Source organism: Coregonus lavaretus, assembly GCF_964263955.1.
Source record: "Coregonus lavaretus genome assembly, chromosome: 28".
In the NCBI taxonomy this organism is placed as follows: Eukaryota; Metazoa; Chordata; class Actinopteri; order Salmoniformes; family Salmonidae; genus Coregonus; species Coregonus lavaretus.
In genome coordinates, this window is record NC_140015.1 from 11,517,669 (window position 1) to 11,540,072 (window position 22,404).

At 47.7% G+C, this 22,404-nt stretch overlaps 1 protein-coding gene across 1 annotated transcript; it reads right to left on the reverse strand.

Moving 5' to 3' along the window:
* Positions 1 to 427: 427 nt before the first annotated feature.
* LOC311103877 (integrin beta-3-like) lies at positions 428 to 20,875 on the reverse strand (the record flags this gene model as incomplete). Its single annotated transcript, XM_084145508.1, has 13 exons — positions 20,713 to 20,875; positions 19,486 to 19,571; positions 18,950 to 19,154; positions 16,806 to 17,058; positions 16,378 to 16,540; positions 16,058 to 16,219; positions 15,898 to 15,993; positions 15,721 to 15,810; positions 13,253 to 13,387; positions 12,694 to 13,123; positions 1,158 to 1,380; positions 866 to 966; positions 428 to 507 (listed from the first exon to the last, which is right to left on the reverse strand). Exons 1-13 carry the CDS (start codon positions 20,777 to 20,779, stop codon positions 428 to 430), a joined length of 2,091 nt encoding a protein of 696 aa, XP_084001634.1. The 5' UTR covers positions 20,780 to 20,875.
* Between the last annotated feature and the right edge of the window lie 1,529 nt (positions 20,876 to 22,404).

The following is a 22,404-nucleotide window of genomic DNA, read 5'->3' on the forward strand; positions in this document are numbered from 1 at the left end:
AAAACTGCTCTACTGACCTTCAGTTCACACACACACACACACATATACACACATGCATACACACATACATACACACACACACACACACACATATCCTACTCCCTGCATTACTCAGTTATTGCCGTTCTCACAATATTCTGCACCATGTTTTCATAACAGTTTCTCCCCTCCCTAAATTGGGAGGCCTCTTTATCTTAGTTTCTCAGTTGTCTTTGTTGTCTGGCCTAACTCTTACTCACATTGCTAAATAGTGGCTCAATGCCATAGCCTTTACTGGTCCTACACTCACACATTTCTAACACATTATACACAGTTTCAGGGTGTAATAATTAGTCATTCATAATTAATCTATCAGTTACCCAGCCTGTTCTGGCTCTTTAGGTTTAGATTACCGAACCAGCAGATCATACTGAATGTTAAATTGGATTCAATGAATGATCTCTAGAAAATGGTCATCAGCGTCATATCCACCCTGAAACTGCAGAGTTTCCTCAGGAAGAACAAACTCTGAGATTGTAGAGAGATTGGGGCCTCAATGTGGGCTGTTAACACACACAGTTTTGACTCCATATCACAAACCTGTAGTCTGCAGCAACATGTATATAACATGCTTTAAACTACTTAAAGGAGCAATTAGGGTAAGTGCCTTGCTCAAGGGCACAATGACAAATATTTCACTTAGTCGGCTCGGGGATTCAAACCAGCAACCTTTCGGGTACTTGCCCAGCGCTCTTACCCACTAGGCTACCTGCTGCTCACATGATATAATATGTGAGAACATCAAGAACTTTAACACCCAGTGTAAATAATGCAATCTGTTGCATGGAGAGCACACAATAAGGGAACATTGTGTAATAGTTCTTACCTAGTTCTTCCACCTTGTGAATTTCATCCCTGCAGATTCTGGCACAGCTTTTCTCCTCAAAGAGATTGCCTCTCTTGAAGTGCTTACATTCAACACATTCCCTGCAGATACAACACAATGTTAATACATCATCATCCCCATCATCATCATCATCACCACCAACTTCTTCATCATTATCATCCTCCTTTTCCTCATCTTCCTTATTGCATCACCATTTCATCATCACCCCTATCACATGTACTCATACAGTATCTGTGTGTAGGCAGTTATACTCCCCCCTGTATTTACTCACTTCTTGATGCTGCAGGCATCAGGGCAGGTTGGACACCTCTCACAAGTGGCCCCGTAGGCCCCTGGCTGGGTGCACTCACAGGCCCCACACACACACTGGCCCCGACCGCTGCACAACAGGCCCATGCTGGACATGCAGGTGTCTGTCCGGGTGGAACAGTTACAGTTCTCCCCCTTCCAGTCAGAGCCGCACTTGCAGAAGCCACAGTCACATTTCCCATGTCCTGGTAGAGACAGAGAGAGAGGATGGGCCATGTTTCATGGCTATTTCATGTCTAACTTAGAGGCACTAAAAATGTATATTTTGTACATTAGGGTTATTTTTCTCTCATACATCACGTAATCGGTACTGGACAAACCCGAGTGCAATTCCAACCCTGGCCTGGAATGTTATGAATTTCAAAGCAATGTGTGTGTGAGTGGTTGTGCGTGTGTTTTTGCCAGATTGTATCTACACTGAACTAAAATATAAACGCAACATGTAAAGTGTTGGTCTCATGTTTCATGAGCTGAAATAAAAGATCCCAGACATTTTCTATATGCACAAAAAGTGTATTTCTCTCAAATGTTGTGCACAAATTTGTTTACATCCCTGTTAGTGAGCATTTCTCCTTTGCCAAGATAATCCACCTGACAGGTGTGGCATATCAAGAAGCTGATTAAACAGCATGATCATTACACAGTTGCACCTTGTGCTGGGGACAATAAAAGGCCACTCTAAAATGTGCAGTTTTTCACACAACACAACTTCATAGATGTCTCAAGTTTTGAGGGAGTGTGCAGTTGGCATGCTGACTGCAGGAATGTCCACCAGAGCTGTTGCCAGATAATTTAATGTTCATTTCTCTACCATAAGCCGCCTCCAATATGGCGTTTTGTGGGCGAGCGGTTTGCTGATGTCAACGTTGTGAAAAGAGTGTCCCCTGGTGGACTGTGGGGTTATGGTATGGGCAGGCATAAGCTACGGACAACGAACACAATTGCATTTTATCGATGGCAATTTGAATGCACAGAAATACCGTGACGAGATCCTGAGGCCCATTGTGAGGCCCATTTTTTTAAAAGGTATCTGTGACCAACATATGCATATCTGTATTCCCAGTCATGTGAAATCCTTAGATTAGGGCCTAATGAATTCATTTCAATTGACTGATTTCTTCATATGAACTGTAACTCAGTAAAACCTTTGAAATTGTTGATTGTTGCGTTTATATTTTTGTTCAGTATAATTGTCAGCAGATCTGCATGTGTTTGTCTCCATATGTATTAATTAGTGTATTGAGAGCATGGGCAGGCAGGCACATGTGTGATGAGTCCATATTGAGTAATAATTCCCAAAACATTAAGTCATCAATTCATGACCAGACAGTGCAGACAATGGCAGGATGAAGCAAACTAGTAATCCATCCCACTGTTCCCCTCCCAACACTGGGACAATCCCTGGCTGTGATGACCACTCCCTGGAGCCTCCTCAATATCTCTCAGCCCAGCCAGTTGAGAAATGATTGTTTGATTGCCCTCAGACAGACATACTAGAGCAACCGGCTGTTTCCCACAGGATGAAGGTTAAAGCAACAGGTCTGGGCAATGAATGACTAAGAGCAGAGACAAACTGAGTCACTGACTCAGAGCTCAGCTGGGTTAGAGTTACCGATGGAAACTAAACAGGGGTCTGTAAACTGTAGAAACAGGCCCTTAGAGACATGGCCATTGTTGTTTTCAGGTGAAACCACCTCCTTCAGCTGAATTCCCCAGTTCCCACCCCCTATCTGACTCTGTCATCACTATGAGATGTGTGTGTGTGTGTGCGTGTGTGTGTGTGTGCATACGTGTGTGTGTGTAATGAAAGAGGCAGCTATAGTTACAAAGGGTTGCTTTACTGTCTTGCAGGCACATAAGTGGTCTGAGTTGAGCTGGTTAATGTTTTACAGCAGGGATCATCAACTAGATTCAGGCACGGGCCGATTTTTTCTTGAGTGGATGGTCCGGGGGCCGGAACATAATTACAAATAATTTGTAGACTGCAAATTGACCGCAAGAAGCCCAAACAGATATAATATTTGGCTTTTCTTCTCCAAAAACATGGGAGGCCAAATAAAACCACCTGCGGGCCAAATTTGGGGCGCCAGTTGGGGAACCCTGTTTTACAGTATATAGCCTACAAACAGAGCACTGACCCAAATGAATGCTTTTGACAGGGACACAATCAATACATAGTAAAGAAAGTCCCGGTTTTCCTCTCTTAAAACCTTGTTTGGCTAATGCTCCTTATACTCTCCCTCATCCGTACAGTGAGTTCATGCTTGTGTCTTGTTCTCTCTACTTGACTTGTTCTAGGATCAAGTCAGAGACATGAGAAGGAGTTTCTAGGTATACATTCCAAATGGCACCCTGTTCCTGACAGTGCACTACTTTTGACCTGAGCCCTATGGCCCTGGTCAGAAGTAGTGCACTATATAGGAAATAGGGTGCCATTTGGGATGTTTGTCTAAATCATCTGCCTCGGTCTGAGACGGCACTCTAATCCTCCAATTTATCAAGTAGTAAACATAAACTACAGAGACACATAAACCAGGAGGGAGGACAGAGAGAATGAGAGGGAAGCAATGGAGGAAGTCATAGACAGAAATATAAAGAAAGAGAGAGAGCGAGAAAGACAGAGAGGGGGGGGGGAATACTGTAAACACACCGATGAGAGAATCATTTAAAAAAGAGAGAGGAGATGAGTGGGAGTATTGGTGATGGAGATGAACTTTAAACAGGGAGATAGAGAGGAGAGGATAGAAAGAGAGGGCAGCGTGCCAGAGGAATGCTAACTTTCATGTTCTCTCCAGCCTGTTTGTGTGCCCTGTGGGTGTGCTTGCTGACTCCTGGTCTACTGTGCTCTGCTGCCACAGTCCTAGATCCAGCTTCAGTCCCAGCTCCAGAGCAGAGGGAGAAATACACACCCTCAGGGGGATGTGGGAGGGCCTGGGGTCAGGAGGACGGGATGGGTCTTGGGGGAGACTCAGATTGAGCTGGGGCCCAGGGACTCTGATACTGTTCTGTTCTTCACACAGCAATGACATCATGCCAACAAGACTCCAGAGACACAGGCTGACTAAGTTGAGTCTCCTTCAGCGTGCTCCACTGGCTCTCCTCTCTAAATATGGAGTTCTGGACTGTTGCATTTCTGTGTCATTCATTCCAACCCTAGACGCTTCATACAAGAGTAGATCTCAATGACTAAGACCACAATCCCACAAACAACATATTTTCCACTGACAAAACCATAGCTAATGCTGAGTTAAGACATAATTGACTGTTTTAACCAAATATGTCCCATTCCCAAGTCCTGACTTCACCCTAACCACCATACATAACATTTCACACAAAGCACACACTGTAAAAAAGCCAACTTAACCAATTGCTTAATCAGCATTATTCTGTGAATTGAGTGGACTTCAGAAGGACAAGAAATTGAGCTAATGTGTGAAGGTTTATTCATTCAACAAACGTTGCTCACATTGAGCTGAATGTACTGTATATACACTTGTTGAGACGAATTACAAATTCATGTTTGCCTTTGGAGTAAAATTACAAATATATGTTTGCTCAAAACCACGCCCATCATTATCATATTTCCCAGCATGATCTATTGCAGGTTGATTTTCAGAATTGTTTGTTTCAATACCTGTGTTTTTGCATGTACATTGATTGGATGATTAATCTTATGCTACACAAACATAAATAACATACATTTTTCTAATCTAATCTGTTAGTAGTTGGACTTTTTGCACCCATTACTGAGATGGCTGTTCCAGTTAATATGATTTAGGTAGTCTCAATAATCAGTCTTTCATTCTCAATGCAGGTTGCAGGTAATTAAAAGTTCAAATTGTTGGATATCCTCACTCTGGCTGGACTCCAATAGAAATTACACTTCGCAAGCCAGCATAATGTGCAGGCTTGATGTGGCCTGGAAATCAGGAGTTTCATAACCACTGCGTTAGGGTGTAACTAGGCCATCTGTCACGCCCTGACTCAGGGGATGCTTAAATGTTGAGTCAGGGTGTGTATATTCTTTGTTGTGTGTTTTCTATGTTTCGATCTATTATGTGTAGATCTATGTTGGCCGGTGTGGTTCCCAATCAGAGGCAGCTGTAGCTCGTTGTCTCTGATTGGGGATCATACTTAGGCAGCCTATTGGCACTAGTGGGTTGTGGGATCTTGTTCCTTGTAAGGTATGTTGTGTGTTCTACCTTGGACTTCACGTTTCGTTTCCTTTGTTGTTTTGTCGTGGGTTTAAAGTTGAATAAACATGTACGCATATCACGCTGCGCCTTGGTCTGTCCCGTCATTCAACGAACGTGACAGAAGATCCCACCAAACGAGGCCCAAGCAGCGTGCCCAGGCTGAGCGAGTAGCCATGTCACAGGTGGGCAAGTTGTGGTCATGGGAAGAGATATTTGCGGGGAAAGGACCATGGGCTAAGGTAGATGCCCAGGCAGGAGAGGAGCAACGGCAACACGGAGGAGGCCGGTCGAGGAGGAAGCCCGAGAAGCAGCCCCAAGAAAATGTTGGGGGGGGGGGGCACACGGGGTGGTTGGCGGAGCCTAGTGTCAGAGCAGAGCCAACTCCCCGTACTCACGCGAGGAAGCGTATGACTGGGCAGGCTCCGTGTTATGCGGAGCTACGTACTGTGTCGCCAGTGCGCCGGCACAGTCCTTTACGTCCTGTGCTTGCACCACGCACGTGCCGTGCGAAGATGGGCATCCAGCCAGGAAGGGGTGTGCCGGCTCAATGCTCCTGGTCTCCAGTACGCCTCCTCGGTCCCGCATATCCTGCGCCAGTGCGTCCTGTGCTGATGCCTCACACATACTGTGCGGAAGTAGGCATCCAGCCAGGACGGGTTGTGCCAGCTCTCCGCTCCAGACCTCCAGTCCGCCTCCACAGCCCGGCCTGGCCTGTTCCTGCTCCTCGCACCAAGCCAGTGGTGCGTGTCGCCAGTCCGGCCCGGCCTGTTCCTGCTCCTCGCACCAAGCCAGTGGTGCGCGTCGCCAGCCCGGCCCGGCCTGTTCCTGCTCCTCGCACCAAGCCAGTGGTGCGCGTCGCCAGCCCGGCCCGGCCTGTTCCTTCTCCTCGCACCAAGCCAGTGGTGCGTGTCGCCATCCCGGCGGGCCTGTTCCTGCTCCTCGCACCAAGCCAGTGGTGCGCGTCGCCAGCCCGGCCCGGCCTGTTCCTGCTCCTCGCACCAAGCCAGTGGTGCGCGTCGCCAGTCCGGCCCGGCCTGTTCCTGCTCCTCGCACCAAGCCAGTGGTGCGCGTCGCCAGTCCGGCCCGGCCCGTTCCTGCCCCTCGCACCAAGCCAGTGGTGCGTGTTCCTAGTCCGGTCCGTGCCTGCTCCTCGCACCAAGCCAGTGGTGCGCGTCGCCAGTCCGGCCCGGCCTGTTCCTGCCCCTCGCACCAAGCCAGTGGTGCGTGTTCCTAGTCCGGTCCGGCCCATGCCTGCTCTTCGCACCAAGCCAGTGGTGCGTGTTCCTAGTCCGGTCCGTGCCTGCTCCTCGCACCAAGCCAGTGGTGCGCGTCGCCAGTCCGGTCTGGCCCGTTCCTGCCCCTCGCACCGAGCCAGTGGTGCGTTTGTCCAGTCCGGCACGGCCCGTGCCTGTTCCACCGGTGCCTTGTCCGGCACCGGTCAGCTGCTCCACTCCGGAGTCAGAGCAGTCCGCTCCACCGGTGCCTGATCCAGTTCCGGTCAGCTGTTCCACTCCGGAGCCAAAGCAGTCCGCTCCACCGGTGCCTGATCCAGCTCCGGTCAGCTGCGCCACTCTGGAGCCAGAGCAGTCCGCTCCACCGGGGTCCAGTCCAGCTCCGGTCAGCGGCTCCACTCCGGAGCCAGAGCAGTCTGCTCCACCGGTGCTTGAACCAGCTCCGGTCAGCGACTCCACTCCGGAGCCAGAGTAGTCCGCTCCACCGGTGCCCAGTTCAGCTCCGGTCAGCGGCTCCAGTCCAGACCATGACGTCAGCCCCTCTCCAGGTTCGGGGTCTCCCACACCAGGGTCCAGACAGGGCCTGGCGTATCGTGGGAGGAAGGAGAGGGGAAGCAGCGCGCCGAGGTCCAGACCAGACCAGGGGCGCAACAGGGAGGCGGAGAGTGAGAGGTCGTCACGCCCTGAGCCGGATCTGCCTCCGAGGCGGAATGCCACCCGGCCCCTACCCTGTTATGTTTATGTTGTGCGGTCGGAGTCCGCACCTTTGGCTTTGGGGGGGGGGGGGGGGGGGGGGGGTACTGTCACGCCCTGACTCAGGGGACGCTTAAATGTTGAGTCAGGGTGTGTATATTCTTTGTTGTGTGTTTTCTATGTTTCGATCTATTATGTGTAGATCTATGTTGGCCGGTGTGGTTCCCAATCAGAGGCAGCTGTAGCTCGTTGTCTCTGATTGGGGATCATACTTAGGCAGCCTATTGGCACTAGTGGGTTGTGGGATCTTGTTCCTTGTAAGGTATGTTGTGTGTTCTACATTGGACTTCACGTTTCGTTTCCTTTGTTGTTTTGTCGTGGGTTTAAAGTTGAATAAACATGTACGCATATCACACTGCGCCTTGGTCTGTCCCGTCATTCAACCAACGTGACACCATCAAAGAAAGGCCTTATGATATATGTAATATATTGTCATGAAGAGTTTAATTTTACACTGGGAAATATGCAAATAACGTAGAATAAATAAAAATTTGAAGTTGAGTGAACATACAATTAAACTTGAGAATGTATGTTGGTTCAGCTATATGTCCAAATGTTGAGCAACCCCCCCGCCGCCTTCCCGTCTAAATCCCTGTGGAGGGACGCTATGGCTGGGTGAGGGGAGAGAAGGATGAGGAAAAGTCTGGACAATGTGAAAACAAACAGTACATTTGAAGCGGTTGACCATGGGAACATCCTCATTCCTTGGACTCAAGGCTACACAGGGAACTAATGGGAACTATCTATTTGACAACAAATAATGTCTTATGGAGGGAATCAAACAATGTATTTTCAGTAAAATACTATAATATACTACATAGCTCTTTCCCTGGAAACATCAAGAAATTACAGATATAACTTCTGTACAGGTATCCAGTGCATCTCATTCTTTCAGTGAGTACAACAGCGACTGGCCAATCTGACTTTAACCTCTGTTACCATAAGCACAGTCCTGGTTGTCTAATAACGCTCATCCATCCCTAAGTGTCACGCCCTGGCTCTGGGGACACTTGTATGTTGAGCCAGGGTGTGCTTTTCATTTGGTTATCTAGTATGTGTATTTCTATGTTGGCCTGAGTGGCTCCCAATCAGAGGCAACGAGTGTCAGCTGTCGTTGGTTGTCTCTGATTGGGAGCCATATTTAAACTGTCTGTTTCCCATTTGTGTTTGTGGGATCTTGTTTCAAGTCTGTTTATGTTAGACCGTGAACTGTCACGTATCGTTTGTTGTTTTGATCGTGTCTCTAATTAAAGAGTATGTTTGCCTGCAACGCTGCGCCTTGGTCCTCATCTTTGGTAGACGATCGTGACAGAAGATCCCACCTCGACTGGATCAAGCAGCGTGACGAGGAGAGAGGATGGACTTGGGAGGAGATGAGTGCGAGTCTGGCAAGAGGGATGGAGGCCTTGGCCACGGGTAGGAGTGAAGCCCATACATTTTTTAGGGGGGGCTAACGCCGGGGACGACGGGGCAGCAGGAGGCCGCCAGGTTACGGGAGTCACTGGTCACCAGGGGGAAGGAGGATGTAGAGGCACGGCGAGAGGTACTGGCGTGTGTTGCCAGTCCGGTCCGGCCTGTTCCTGATCCCCACGTAGGGCCAGTGGTGTGTGTTCCCAGTACGGTCCGGCCTGTTCCTGCCACTCGCACCAAGTCAGTGGTGCGCTTCGTCAGCCCGGCACAGCCCGTTCCTGCTCCCCGCACCAAGTCAGTGGTGCGTTTCGTCAGCCCGGCGCGGCCTGTTCCTGCTCCCCGCACCAAGTCAGTGGTGCGTGTCGTCAGCCCGGTCCGGCCATTCCTGCTCCCCACACCAAGTCAGTGGTGCGTTTCGTCAGCCCAGCTCGGCCCGTTCCTGCTCCCCGCACCAAGTCAGTGGTGCGCTTCGTCAGCCCGGCACGGCCCATTCCTGCTCCCCGCACCAAGTCAGTGGTGCGCTTCGTCAGCCCGGTCCGGCCCGCTCCTGCTCCCCGCACCAAGTCAGTGGTGCGTTTCGTCAGCCCGGCGCGGCCCGCTCCTGCTCCCCACACCAAGCCAGTGGTGTGCGTCGTCAGTCCGGCACGGCCCGTGCCTGTTCCACCGGTGGCTGGTCCGGCACCGGTCAGATGCTTCACGCCGGAGCTAGAGCAATCCGCTCCACCAGTGTGCAGTCCAGCTCCGGCCAGCGGGGCCAGACCGGACCAGGGGTACTTTGGGGGGTTGGAGAGGGAGCGGGGATCAGGCCCGGAGCCGGATCCGCCGCCTAAGCGGAGTGCCCACCCGGTCCCTCCCCTGTGGTGTTTGGTGGGCGCGGTCGGAGTCCGCGCCTTTAGGGGGGGGTACTGTCACGCCCTGGCTCTGGGGACACTTGTATGTTGAGCCAGGGTGTGCATTTCATTTGGTTATCTAGTATGTGTATTTCTATGTTGGCCTGAGTGGCTCCCAATCAGAGGCAACGAGTGTCAGCTGTCGTTGGTTGTCTCTGATTGGGAGCCATATTTAAACTGTCTGTTTCCCATTTGTGTTTGTGGGATCTTGTTTCAAGTCTGTTTATGTTAGACCGTGAACTGTCACGTATCGTTTGTTGTTTTGATCGTGTCTCTAATTAAAGAGTATGTTTGCCTGCAACGCTGCGCCTTGGTCCTCATCTTTGGTAGACGATCGTGACACTAAGGGAATGGCTGTGGTTAAAACACAGAGTTATAGCTACAGCCAACACATACATAAATGCAGCAACAGCACCATGACTCATCTGCTATGCAGCAACATTCAGTTATCCAATGACAGGACCTATTAAAATGTTGTTACTTTGATTGAGCAACGGGTGTGCTGTGCAGGCATGCAGTAGGGAGAGATTATCAGGTATGACATCTCATACTTCCTTCCGAAGAGTGGTTAGAAGATTGATAGAATCAGTGAGTTCTGTGAGCTTGTTTACTACACTAAAATTATCATGGAAGAAGACGTGGTTTTGATTTGAATAATTTGAATAACTTCTTGTGAATACAGTGGGGGAAAAAAGTATTTAGTCAGCCACCAATTGTGCAAGTTCTCCCACTTAAAAAGATGAGAGAGGCCTGTAATTTTCATCATAGGTACACGTCAACTATGACAGACAAAATGAGAAAAAAAATTCCAGAAAATCACATTGTAGGATTTTTTATGAATTTATTTGCAAATTATGGTGGAAAATAAGTATTTGGTCAATAACAAAAGTTACTCAATATATACGCTTTGTTGGCAATGACACAGGTCAAACGTTTTCTGTAAGTCTTCACAAGGTTTTCACAACCTGTTGCTGGTATTTTGGCCCATTCCTCCATGCAGATCTCCTCTAGAGCAGTGATGTTTTGGGGCTGTCGCTGGGCAACACGGACTTTCAACTCCCTCCAAAGATTTTCTATGGGGTTGAGATCTGGAGACTGGCTAGGCCACTCCAGGACCTTGAAATGCTTCTTACGAAGCCACTCCCTCGTTGCCCGGGCGGTGTGTTTGGGATCATTGTCATGCTGAAAGACCCAGCCACGTTTCATCTTCAATGCCCTTGCTGATGGAAGGAGGTTTTCACTCAAAATCTCACGATACATGGCCCCATTCATTCTTTACTTTACACGGATCAGTCGTCCTGGTCCCTTTGCAGAAAAACAGCCCCAAAGCATGATGTTTCCACCCCCGTGCTTCACAGTAGGTATGGTGTTCTTTGGATGCAACTCAGCATTCTTTGTCCTCCAAACACGACGAGTTGAGTTTTTCCCAAAAATCTGACCATATGACATTCTCCCAATCCTCTTCTGGATCATCCAAATGCACTCTAGCAATCTTCAGACGGGCCTGGACATGTACTGGCTTAAGCAGGGGGACACGTCTGGCACTGCAGGATTTGAGTCCCTGGCGGCGTAGTGTGTTACTGATGGTAGGCTTTGTTACTTTGGTCCCAGCTCTCTGCAGGTCATTCACTAGGTCCCCCCGTGTGGTTCTGGGATTTTTGCTCACCGTTCTTGTGATCATTTTGACCCCACGGGGTGAGATCTTGCGTGGAGCCCCAGATCGAGGGAGATTATCAGTGGTCTTGTATGTCTTCCATTTCCTAATAATTGCTCATACAGTTGATTTCTTCAAACCAAGCTGCTTACCTATTGCAGATTCAGTCTTCCCAGCCTGGTGCAGGTCTACAATTTTGTTTCTGGTGTCCTTTGACAGCTCTTTGGTCTTGGCCATAGTGGAGTTTGGAGTGTGACTGTTTGAGGTTGTGGATAGGTGTCTTTTATACTGATAACAAGTTCAAACAGGTGCCATTAATACAGGTAACGAGTGGAGGACAGAGGAGCCTCTTAAAGAAGAAGTTACAGGTCTGTGAGAGCCAGAAATCTTGCTTGTTTGTAGGTGACCAAATACTTATTTTCCACCATAATTTGCAAATAAATTCATAAAAAATCCTACAATGTGATTTTATGGATTTTTTTTTCTCAATTTGTCTGTCATAGTTGACGTGTACCTATGATGAAAATTACAGGCCTTTCTCATCTTTTTAAGTGGGAGAACTTGCACAATTGGTGGCTGACTAAATACTTTTTTCCCCACTGTAAGTGTATTGTAAACATGTACCGTTTCCTTAGAATGTTTTCACATTTATAATACAATCTAAATGCAAGAGCAGACTGGGTATATCCATTGGAGCTACAGTACAGTAGGCAAATTAATTTGAGCAAATGTCAGAGGTCAACGACATCGACCAATTGTGAACCACCGCATTCTCTGTTTATCGCTACACAACATTGTGTAGTCTTCTTGGCCTATTTCAAAGGCAACAACGTACAGTATATGGCATGTAACATCATATTTTATAGCCTGGTTTAAACCGGTAATTACCTAGTATTTACATGGTATTAACTAAGAAACTTTGTGGTAACAATGGATACCAATGGATTACCACATGTGGTGTTCAAGAGCCAAGCTAAAAGAGAACGTTTTAGATTATCTATGATTAAAGCCAAGCAAATCATAGAATGGGTTAAATTAACAGTAAAATAGTTAAAGTGACAGTAAAAGAGAGAGAGAGGTCTGGATAAGGGTCAACTGAGGCATTGTGGACATGTTCGAAGGAAAGGGAAATCTCCTCTTTCCTGCTAAAACCATAGGCCTGCCAAAAATGGTAAATGATCATTGTAATGACAGAATTGTGGTTCACATTCTAAAGCAAACACAGAGAAGGAATGTTACAAAAACAACCTGTCGACTTATGTTGATGAGTAAAGTTTCAAAACTCAGCAGAAAATAACATGCAGTAAAAGAAACCAACATGGCTGTCTCATTGACAGATACAACAGTGTATCTATCCACTCACCTGAGCAGATCTCTCCTTTGAAGCGCAGGCAGTTTAAGTCATCACACTCGCAGTACTTGCCCCACACCTTTCCAAAGCCACTAGTGTGACAGGAGCACTGGCCACACACACAGTTGCCCCTCCCACTGCAGATGGGGTCCTCAGCTTTGGGGCTGCAGTTGCCCTGGTCTGAGGGCCTGTAGTCCCCGTCAGCACACTCACAGCGGTCTCCCAGGCGCCCCGGGTGACACTGGCACACACCACACTCGTAGGTCCCGTTGCCCTGGTTACAGAGAGGGCTCTCAGGCTGAGCTGCGGCCTCACAGTCACACCCACAGGCGAAGTGGACCGTAACCTCCAGGGCGTCCTTGAAGCCCACAGGTTTAATGGTGAAGGTACGGTTCTTCTCTTTAGGGCAGCCGTGTAACCTGGCCTCCACACTGAACGACACCTGGGGGGAAAGGTGTGTGTGATACAGCAGGTTATATTTGAACTGTGCAGTAAGAACAGAGCATTATACCTAAGATCTGACACTATGCCAGGCATTTAACATCCAGATGGTGGTGGTACAGGTACTGACTGTGTCTCCGATCTTAAGTCCGGAGCAGGACTTGAGTCCCTGGATGAGCTCTCCGTTGAGGCAGGTGGCGTTGAAGGACAGGGCCAGCTCCTCTGGAACACCCAGCAGCTCCAGCTCCACCTTGGAACGGATTCTCTACTCCACAGGTCAGGGGTCAAGGAGCAGAGGTCAGAGGTCAGAATGAACTCAATCAGAAACATAAACGATTCAGAAAACCTCTACTCTTAGTCTCTGCGTAAATGGATAGTGTGTATATACAGTGTTCTATCTGTCACACATTGGCTCTTGGGAAGTCAAATAGACTGTTTGAGAATTAAAGGGGGGCTGAACTCACTCATTTCGCCTCGCTTTTCCACATCCTCATTAAGAAATACTAGAAGCAATGAGAGTTTGAAGTGGGAGTGTTGTGTTTGCTAGCGTTGTGTGTTCCTCTTGAAATATCCCAAACAGCCAATGTACGCGACGAATGGCTTAGCAACCGCATGACGCAGCATGACAAGCTCTGAGCATTTCCTGCTTTCTAGAGTATCAGTATTTCTTATGACAGTTGTGTTTGTTATGCTAACGTTAACTCCTGTTCTTTCAACATAAGTGTCGTTCTTTCAACATAACATTGGCTACAATGTCTATGTTTTGTTGTCTCATATGTAAACAAGTCCGAGGCGCTGCGTGCTAATGGATATTTCTGTTGTCTGTAAATGGGCAGGCTGTAGGTTGATTCTGCTGCTACGATTGGATAGAGCTCACTCAGCGCAGCTGTTTCTGTCACGCTCGTCGGGAACAGAGGAGGACCAAGGCGCAGCGTGGAATGCGAACATTTTATTTAATTTGAATGAACACACGAACAAAACAACAAAACGAAAACGTGACGTCCCTGGTTACATACATGGAACAACACGGAACAAGAAACCACACCCAATGAATGCCTAACGGCTACCTAAGTATGACTCCCAATCAGAGACAACGAGCTACAGCCGTCTCTGATTGGGAGCCACCCTGGCCAACATAGATATACAAAAAACTAGAATACCCAAAGGAAACTCACACCCTGGCTCAACATACAAGTGTCCCCAGAGCCAGGGCGTGACAGTACCCCCCCCTAAAGGCGCGGACTCCGGCCGTGCCAACCAAACACCACAGGGGAGGGACCGGGTGGGCACTCCACCTTGGCGGCGGATCCGGCTCCGGGCCTGATCCCCACTCCCTCTCCAACCCCCCAAAGTACCCCTGGTCCGGCGTGAAGCAGCTGACCGGTGCTGAACCAGGCACCAGTGGAACAGGCACGGGCTGTGCCGGACTGACGACGCACACCACTGGCTTGGTGTGGGGAGCAGGAACGGGCCGAGCCGGGCTGACGAAACGCACCCCTGACTTGGTGCGGGGAGCAGGAACGGGCCGAGCCGGGCTGACGAAGCGCACCACTGACTTGGTGCGGGGAGCAGGAGCGGGCCGGACCGGGCTGACGAAGCGCACCACTGACTTGGTGCGGGGAGCAGGAACGGGCCGAGCCGGGCTGACGAAGCGCACCACTGACTTGGTGCGGGGAGCAGGAACGGGCCGAGCCGGGCTGACGAAGGCCCTCGGGAGCGAGAGTCGAACTCCTCTGGGTTCCGGAGCGGGAAGGGGCTGACTTGCCGATGGTGAGGGCAGGGAAGATGGCGTTGGGGGTGTCCCTCGGGTCTCCCAGCGTTGGAGGGTGGTGATCACCTCCTGCAGGGCGGACCCCATCCGCAGGATCTGGTCATTCTGCTCCCGGACTCTGTCCTCCAACGTCTCCTGTGCGGCTGCGGCTCCTGCTGATTCCATTCGAGCGGGTGTGTGATTCTGTCCGTGTAGCTGTAGGTGGGTGTGGTGGTGGAATCAGGCGCAGGACGCAGAACGTTAGTCCAAAAGACTTTAGTAGATGCACAAAACACAAGCACAAATAAATGCCCTGAGGCGAGAACTCCGCACGTAGGCGAAAACAAACGGGCGCACTAACAGGTGCGTCAAAACACTCCAAACACTATGGAGAATAGCTCAACCGAGCAAACAGTAGAATACTAGCCAACCGCACGACAGTAAAACAATCACACACAACACTTGACAAACACAACGAGAACTTATAGGACACTAATGACACTAAACGATAACAGGTGTAACAACAATCAGACAAAAGCAAACGAACATAGAAACATGCAACGGTGGCAGCTAGTATTCCGGAGACGACGAACGCCGAAGCCTGCCCGAGCAAGGAAGAGAGGCAGCCTCGGCCCGAAACCGTGACAGTTTCTCAGTGCATGACAATTCTCCCTAGGTGTTACCAACTTGCGTTAATGGTCAAGTGGGCATGACTGTGCATGGATGAAATCAAAACCCAACTCTCATATATACGGCTGTCTCTTACATTTTACATGTACATTTTAGTCATTTAGCAGATGCTCTTATCCAGAGCGACTTACAGTTAGTGAGTGCATACATTTTCATACCTCGTAAGCATCCAGGATGAGCTGGATCACATTCCCAGAGTCACCCGACAGCGTTCCAACTGTGGTGCCAGGAATGAGCTGGCTGTAGTTCTGAGGAAAGAGGGACATAAGACGTACTGTACCATAACCCTACACTTAGTAACCATGGTGACCCTGATAACAGTCAGGTGTACTCACCTGGTAGAGGGGCACCACATTGTTGGTCACAGCGAAAATTAGGTTGATGTTGTTCTCAGACATCTTCTCTGTAATCAGAGCCAGAGAGGGGTAGTCCTGAAGGAGAAGACCATTATCATAACGTTTCTCTAGTCAGAAGAATAGAACACACACCACTCACCAAGGTTGAGGACTTGTCATAGTTGTTGTCTTTGTCGACGTGACACTGTCCATCATTGGGCTGCACTAGACCAGCCAGGCGGCCGTCCAGGGCTATGTGTGTCGTATCATCAGTAGTGAACACCAACAGGTGGGAGGCATCCGCACGCCAGCCTACCTTGTCCTAATGACAGAGGGAGGGAGAGAGATGGAAAGAAGAGGAGAGGAGAGAAACGGTATGTATTCAAGTCTGTGTGCTGTTTCTAAACCACTGATTGTGTGTGTGTGTGTGTGTGTGTGTGTGTGTGTGCCTGCATGTCTGTAGGTGTGTGTGTGTATCACCTTGCACACCACTGCCTGTATGACCGCGTCGAAGCTTCCCTCTGGGGAGTCTCTGTTACGAGACACCTGCTGCTTCGCCACCTCTTCAGTGAAGCGCTCCACCTGCTTCGTCAGAGACAGCACGTGCTTGTAGCCAAACTGAGGCAGGCACCGCGTCTGGATACTACACATCACACCCCATGCCATGCCGAAAACAGGAAGAGGGCAAAAAGGTGGAGAGAGAGAGAGCGAGAGAGAAATACGTTGCTGTTAGACACAACTTGACAGCTAATAACAGACAAATCCTGAGGGAATTTGAGCTCCAACATAGTATATCAGCCTTTTTAGAATCTCAGCAGAATCAAAATCTTCCCCTCTGCAAAATCTCCTCCTCCTCTCCCTCCTTCTCCTCCTCCTCCATCTCTCTGTCCCCTCTAGCCCTCACTCACTCATAGCAAGGGTTCCTGATGGCTTCCTCAGGGTAGGTGTACATATATGGGGACAGGGGCTTGTCCACAAAGGCCCCAAAGCCCATACGCAGGTTGCTGGTGGTGTGGCCCATGGCTGCAGCCAGCTGGTTGCCCAGGGAGCGCAGGCGGGCCAAGTCGTCCTTCATGGAGTAGGAGAGGTCCATCAGATAGTACAGGTCCACTGGGTAGTCCGCCACCTGCTTCACTGTCACTGTGAAACGCCTGGCATCATCTGAGGAGGAAGGAGAGAGAGAGAGAGAGAGAGAGAGAGAGAGAGAGAGAGAGAGAGAGAGAGAGAGAGAGAGAGAGAGAGAGAGAGAGAGAGAGAGAGAGAGAGAGAGAAAGAGAGACAGAGAGAGAGAGGTGGGGGGTAAAGGATAAAAAGGAGAGGGATGAATTTGTGAGAGAGGAAAGGAGAACGAGTGAGAAGGAGATCAAACAATATGTAACAATTCCTCTGTTCAATGTACTTTAGATCAGTTATCAGTTATCAAAACAGGTTTTTAGACATTTTTGCAAATGTATTAAAAATAAAAAAATGGAAATATTACATTTACATAAGTATTCAGACCCTTTACTAAGTACTTTGTTGAAGCACCTTTGGCAGCGATTACAGCCTCGAGTCGTATTGGGTATGATGCTACAAGTTTGGCACACCTGTATTTGGGGAGTTTCTCCCATTCTGCTCTGCAGATCCTCTCAAGCTCAGTCAGGTTGGATGGGGAGCATCGCTGCACAGCTATTTTCAGGTCTCTCCAGAGATGTTCGATCGAGTACAAGTCCGGGCATCAGAGACTTGTCCAGAAGCCACTCCTGCGTTGTCTTGGCTGTGTGCTTAGGGTCGTTGTCCTATTGGAAGGTGAACCTTACATTTTACATTTTAGTAATTTAGCAGACGCTCTTATCCAGAGCGACTTACAGTTTTAGTGAGTGCATACATTTTTCATACTGGCCCCCCGTGGGAATCGAACCCACAACCCTGGCGTTGCAAGCACCATGCTCTACCAACTGAGCTACAGGAGGCCCAGTCTGAGGTCCTGAGCGCTCTGGAGCAAGTTTTCATCAAGGATCTATCTGTACTTTGCTCCGTTCATCTTTCCCTTGATCCTGACTAGTCTCCCAGTCCCTGCTGCTAAAAAACATCCCCACAGCATGATGCTGCCACCACCATGCTTCACCATAGGGATGGTGCCAGGTTTCCTCCAGACGTGACGCTTGGCATTCAGGCCAAAGAGTTCAATCTTGGTTTCATCAGACCAGAGAACGTTGTTTCTAATGGTTGAGAGTCTTTAGGTGCCTTTTGGCAAACTCCAAGAGGGCTGTCATGTGCCTTTTACTGAGGAGTGGCTTCCGTCTGGCCACTCTATCATAAATGCCTTATTGGTGGAGTGTTGCAGAGATGGTTGTCCTTCTGGAAGGTTCTCCCATTTCCACAGACAAACTCTGGAGCTCTGTCAGAGTGACCATCGGGTTCTTGGTCACCTCCTTGACTAAGGTCCTTCTCCCCTGATTGCTCAGTTTGGCCGGGCGGCCAGCTCTAGGAAGTCTTGGTGGTTCCAAACTTCTTCCATTTAAGAATGATGGAGGCCACTATGTTCTTAGGGACCTTCAACGCTGCAGACATTTCTTGGTACCGTTCCCCAGATCTGTGCATCAACACAATCCTGTCTCGGAGTTAATTGCTTGGTTTATGCTCTGACATGCACTGTCAACTGTTGGACCTTAAATAGACAGGTGTGTGCCTTTTCAAATCATGTCCAATCAATTGAATTTACCACAGGTGGACTCCAATCAAGTTGTAGAAACATCTCAAGGATGATCAATGGAAACAGGATGCACCTGAGCTCAATTTCGAGTCTCATAGCAAAGGCTCTGAATACTTATGTAAATCAGGTTTTTCTGTCTTTTATTTGTGATACATTTGCAATAATTTCTAAAAACCTGTTTTCGCTTTGTCATTGTGGGGTATTGTGTGTAGATTGATGAAGATGTATTTTTTTTAAAATCAATTTTAGAATAAGGCTGTAACGTAACAAAATGTGGAAAAAGTCAAGGGGTCTGAATACTTTCCAAATGCACTGTATATGGGTGTTTGTATGTAAGCCTATGCTATGTTGGAGTACCTGGCCTCAGAGTGAGGCTGAGTTTCTGGGGTCTGATCTGGGTGACGTCGTCAGCCGCCCCCGATGCCTTGTCACTGAGGGGCGTGTCTTCCTGCACACTGATGGTACTGAAGGGGAACTCTAGCTCCCCCTCCGTACACCCACCATCCAACAGGTTCTGCTTCAGATCACAACGGGACGCACTGGAGCCCCCTTGGCCAAACTCCTGAACCCAGGAAAACAACACACACACTGGTAAGAGTAGCAATTCCCAATGAGACAACCAGTAAAGTGACATTGACAATTAAAAAAGTGCATCTAAATACATTACAATAAAATGGAGGGGGTTCAGTAGATGAATACAGTATTTGGACAGCGACACATTTTTGGTTGTTTTGGCTCTGTACTCCAGAACTTTGGATTTGAAATGATGCAATGACTGTGATGTTAAAGTGCAGAATGTCAGCTTTAATTTGAGGGTATTTTCATCCATATCAGATGAACCATTTAGAAATTACAGCACTTTTTGTACATAGTCCCCCAGGGGATATACTCACTTCCTTAAAGCACCAAGCACAGCTAGGGTGGATAGCCAAACACTGTCTGCAGGTGCTCACCCCTCGAGATGTGCAGATGTTTGAGCCTGAGGTATACACACCAACATAAACATGAGTGAATCGGTAGGAGGTCCAGTAGTGGAAATCATATAATTCATATATGGACACTTGAATAGGAATCATATAGCTTTATGGACACTTTTAGATTGATTCTTTATTAGCTTTGAGTGTTTCTGACAATGTTATTCTTCTTGCTGTTTTGCCAAGTAATTTCTCGATACTGACTCTGCATTTAAACCACACTTCTTCTTCTGTTCTCATTACTTCAGTGGTGAGTTGGGCCACAGACGGTTCTGTTTCTCTACCTCACACTCTCTTTTCTCTCTCTGCTGGTCCCTCCTCCTCTGCTTCCTCTCTGGCCCAGGCTCTACCTCTCTCCTCCTCTGTTACACCATACCGCTTGCTACCCAAACCTGTCCTGTCACGCGCAGTGTTTTGTAAAACAGCAGTCATGCAGGCAATTCGATGGTAGAGGAAGAGGCGCACACTGCAGGAATTTCCACCACTGTGTGACGCTCAAATGTGTCATGTTGACGCTACTCAATATGTCTCTGATGTTACACATTATGTCTTGCTAACAGTTGGTTAAAACCTGATTGCAGTCATATCAATTGAAAATGATATTTCAAAGAAAAAATGTTTTCAATGAGATGAACGCTTTGTCTATTAGATATATTGAGGTTTAATGATGTGTTAGATATCCTTTTGTTATTTTGTTTATTATTATTAGGCTATTCGCTATTGTGCATGTTGAAGTGATTTCTTGTCTATATAGCACTGTTTCTATAATGATGGAAAAAACATGAGGCCAAAACAAATACTATGTGAAAGCGCTATCGTATGATGCAAAGGTGTGGCCGTACTAATATAAGCGCACTCTGGCACGTCTCGAGAATTAGCGCTCCCTTATAAGGAATCAACATATCCAAAGTTCCATTCCAGTAGGGCAATACATTGCCATATAGTTTTTGTTTTAGTAAATAAAATCGTCAAAACCGTTGTGAGTTTTCCTGGAACTTAAGACGTATTACTTATTAAAAACATAGGACAGCAAAAGTAGAATTAATACTCAGTCGGCATACGCACCCTAGAATAGAAAATGATTTATAGAATGGCAGAGGAAAACGTATTGCAGAAAAATTATTGAATGAAAAACAAAATACTTACCAAGAACTTCAGAAGAAGCTAATAATAAAGCAGACAATATCCATAGTCGGTCAAAAAAAGTTCCCATGTTGGAGAAATCGGATAGGACTGACTGCTTGACTTTCTCTCCCTGCTCCCCTTCTGTAGTAGTATTAGTAGCCTACTCTCAAACCAGTGAATCACCAATTAGAACGCTTTTCCTCATTCTTGCACAATTCAATGCTGATTATGATTCAGAGAGGCTCGGACATACACGTTTAGGCTACTTTATAGAAATGTAACTGTAAGATAAAATACATAACATATAGGTTAGAGTATGGATATTTATTATATTTAAGAATATGCTGTTGACATGTTCTCCACATGTCAATGGTACAGATGTGTCTGTCTCTATAATGGTAGCAAGCATCTGTGTGATTCAAGACATTCAAATTGCCTGCTAATCTTTTGCAGTCTGTTCGACAATATCCCCCCCCAAAAAAATTATAATAATAAAAAAAATACATAAATAAATAAATGAATGAATACATTTATATATAAACTAAACAAATGTATAAATAAAAATAAAATAAACATGAAATAAAAAATGTCTAGAAATAAAAACATATTGTCAAAAACAATACATTGTTATAACAATGCAGAGAAAAGTGTTTGTAGACATTGTCGTTGACATCTTTTTTTTGTTTTCAGCTAACGGCATGTCCAACCCGCATATAACAAAGGTGAGAACGTTTCAGAATCAGTGACCTGTGCTTGAAAGCCCCCTAGCGGTTGAAACGGATATTCCCTTTCAACCAGAGGATTGAAGGATGAGTTTATAATTATTTGATTATAATCCCAATTAAACTGATGTATTCATAATTGATATTTTATATATTATTATCTGAGGAGATATGAGGAGGTTTGTGTTTATCTGCTATTCTTCACAAGAGGGTTTACAGGGCTTTGAGCATATTTAGCTTGTTGTGTGTGTGGGCATGTAGGCTGGGCTATTTACATCCATTCTCTGCCATCTCTTCTTTAGAGAAGGATCCAGTAGACCTGTTTGATGTATTCTTCCTTTATCTGAATCTGACCTGCCTAGTGGCCCTCCCAGGCCTGTCCATTATGGAGTGATGGAGCAGGAGAGAAATTGTGTGCCTCTAAAAGTGCAGGAGGGGGATGAAAACGAGATTAGATCAATGCCCTGGCCGTCTCCAGCCCCGCCGCCACTGCTGCCTACCCGTCACCATCACCGCCACCCCTGTAGAAATTGACTTGGGGGGGCGGAAGTGGGACCCAGACAATGCCTCTCTCTCTCTCTCTCTCTCTCTCTCTGCCTCTAAGCTTGTCCATTTATTGAATCACTGTTCCTCTCCCCCTATACCCGTTATTCTCTCTGTCTCGCTGGTTGCTAAGCTACTGCCACCAGCCAGTGTTCTGGAATTGCGGCGAGGTGAGGTGATAGAAAAAGAGACATAGATAAGCTGTAATACCCAGGAAGGCAGGCAGTGTTCTGGCATTATGCTCTGATTGCTCCTGGTGGGGGATAATGCTCCATGGCTCACACTGTGCTGGGTAAAGAGCCCAATTAAGACAGTGAGCCGGACCATCGGGAGGAGGGGGGGGGGGGGGGGGGGGGGGGGGGTATTGGTGAACGGGAGATTGTTCTTGACCTCTGTCTACGCTCCATAGAACACTGGTCAAGCTTTTCACTGAGTCTGAGAATGCAAT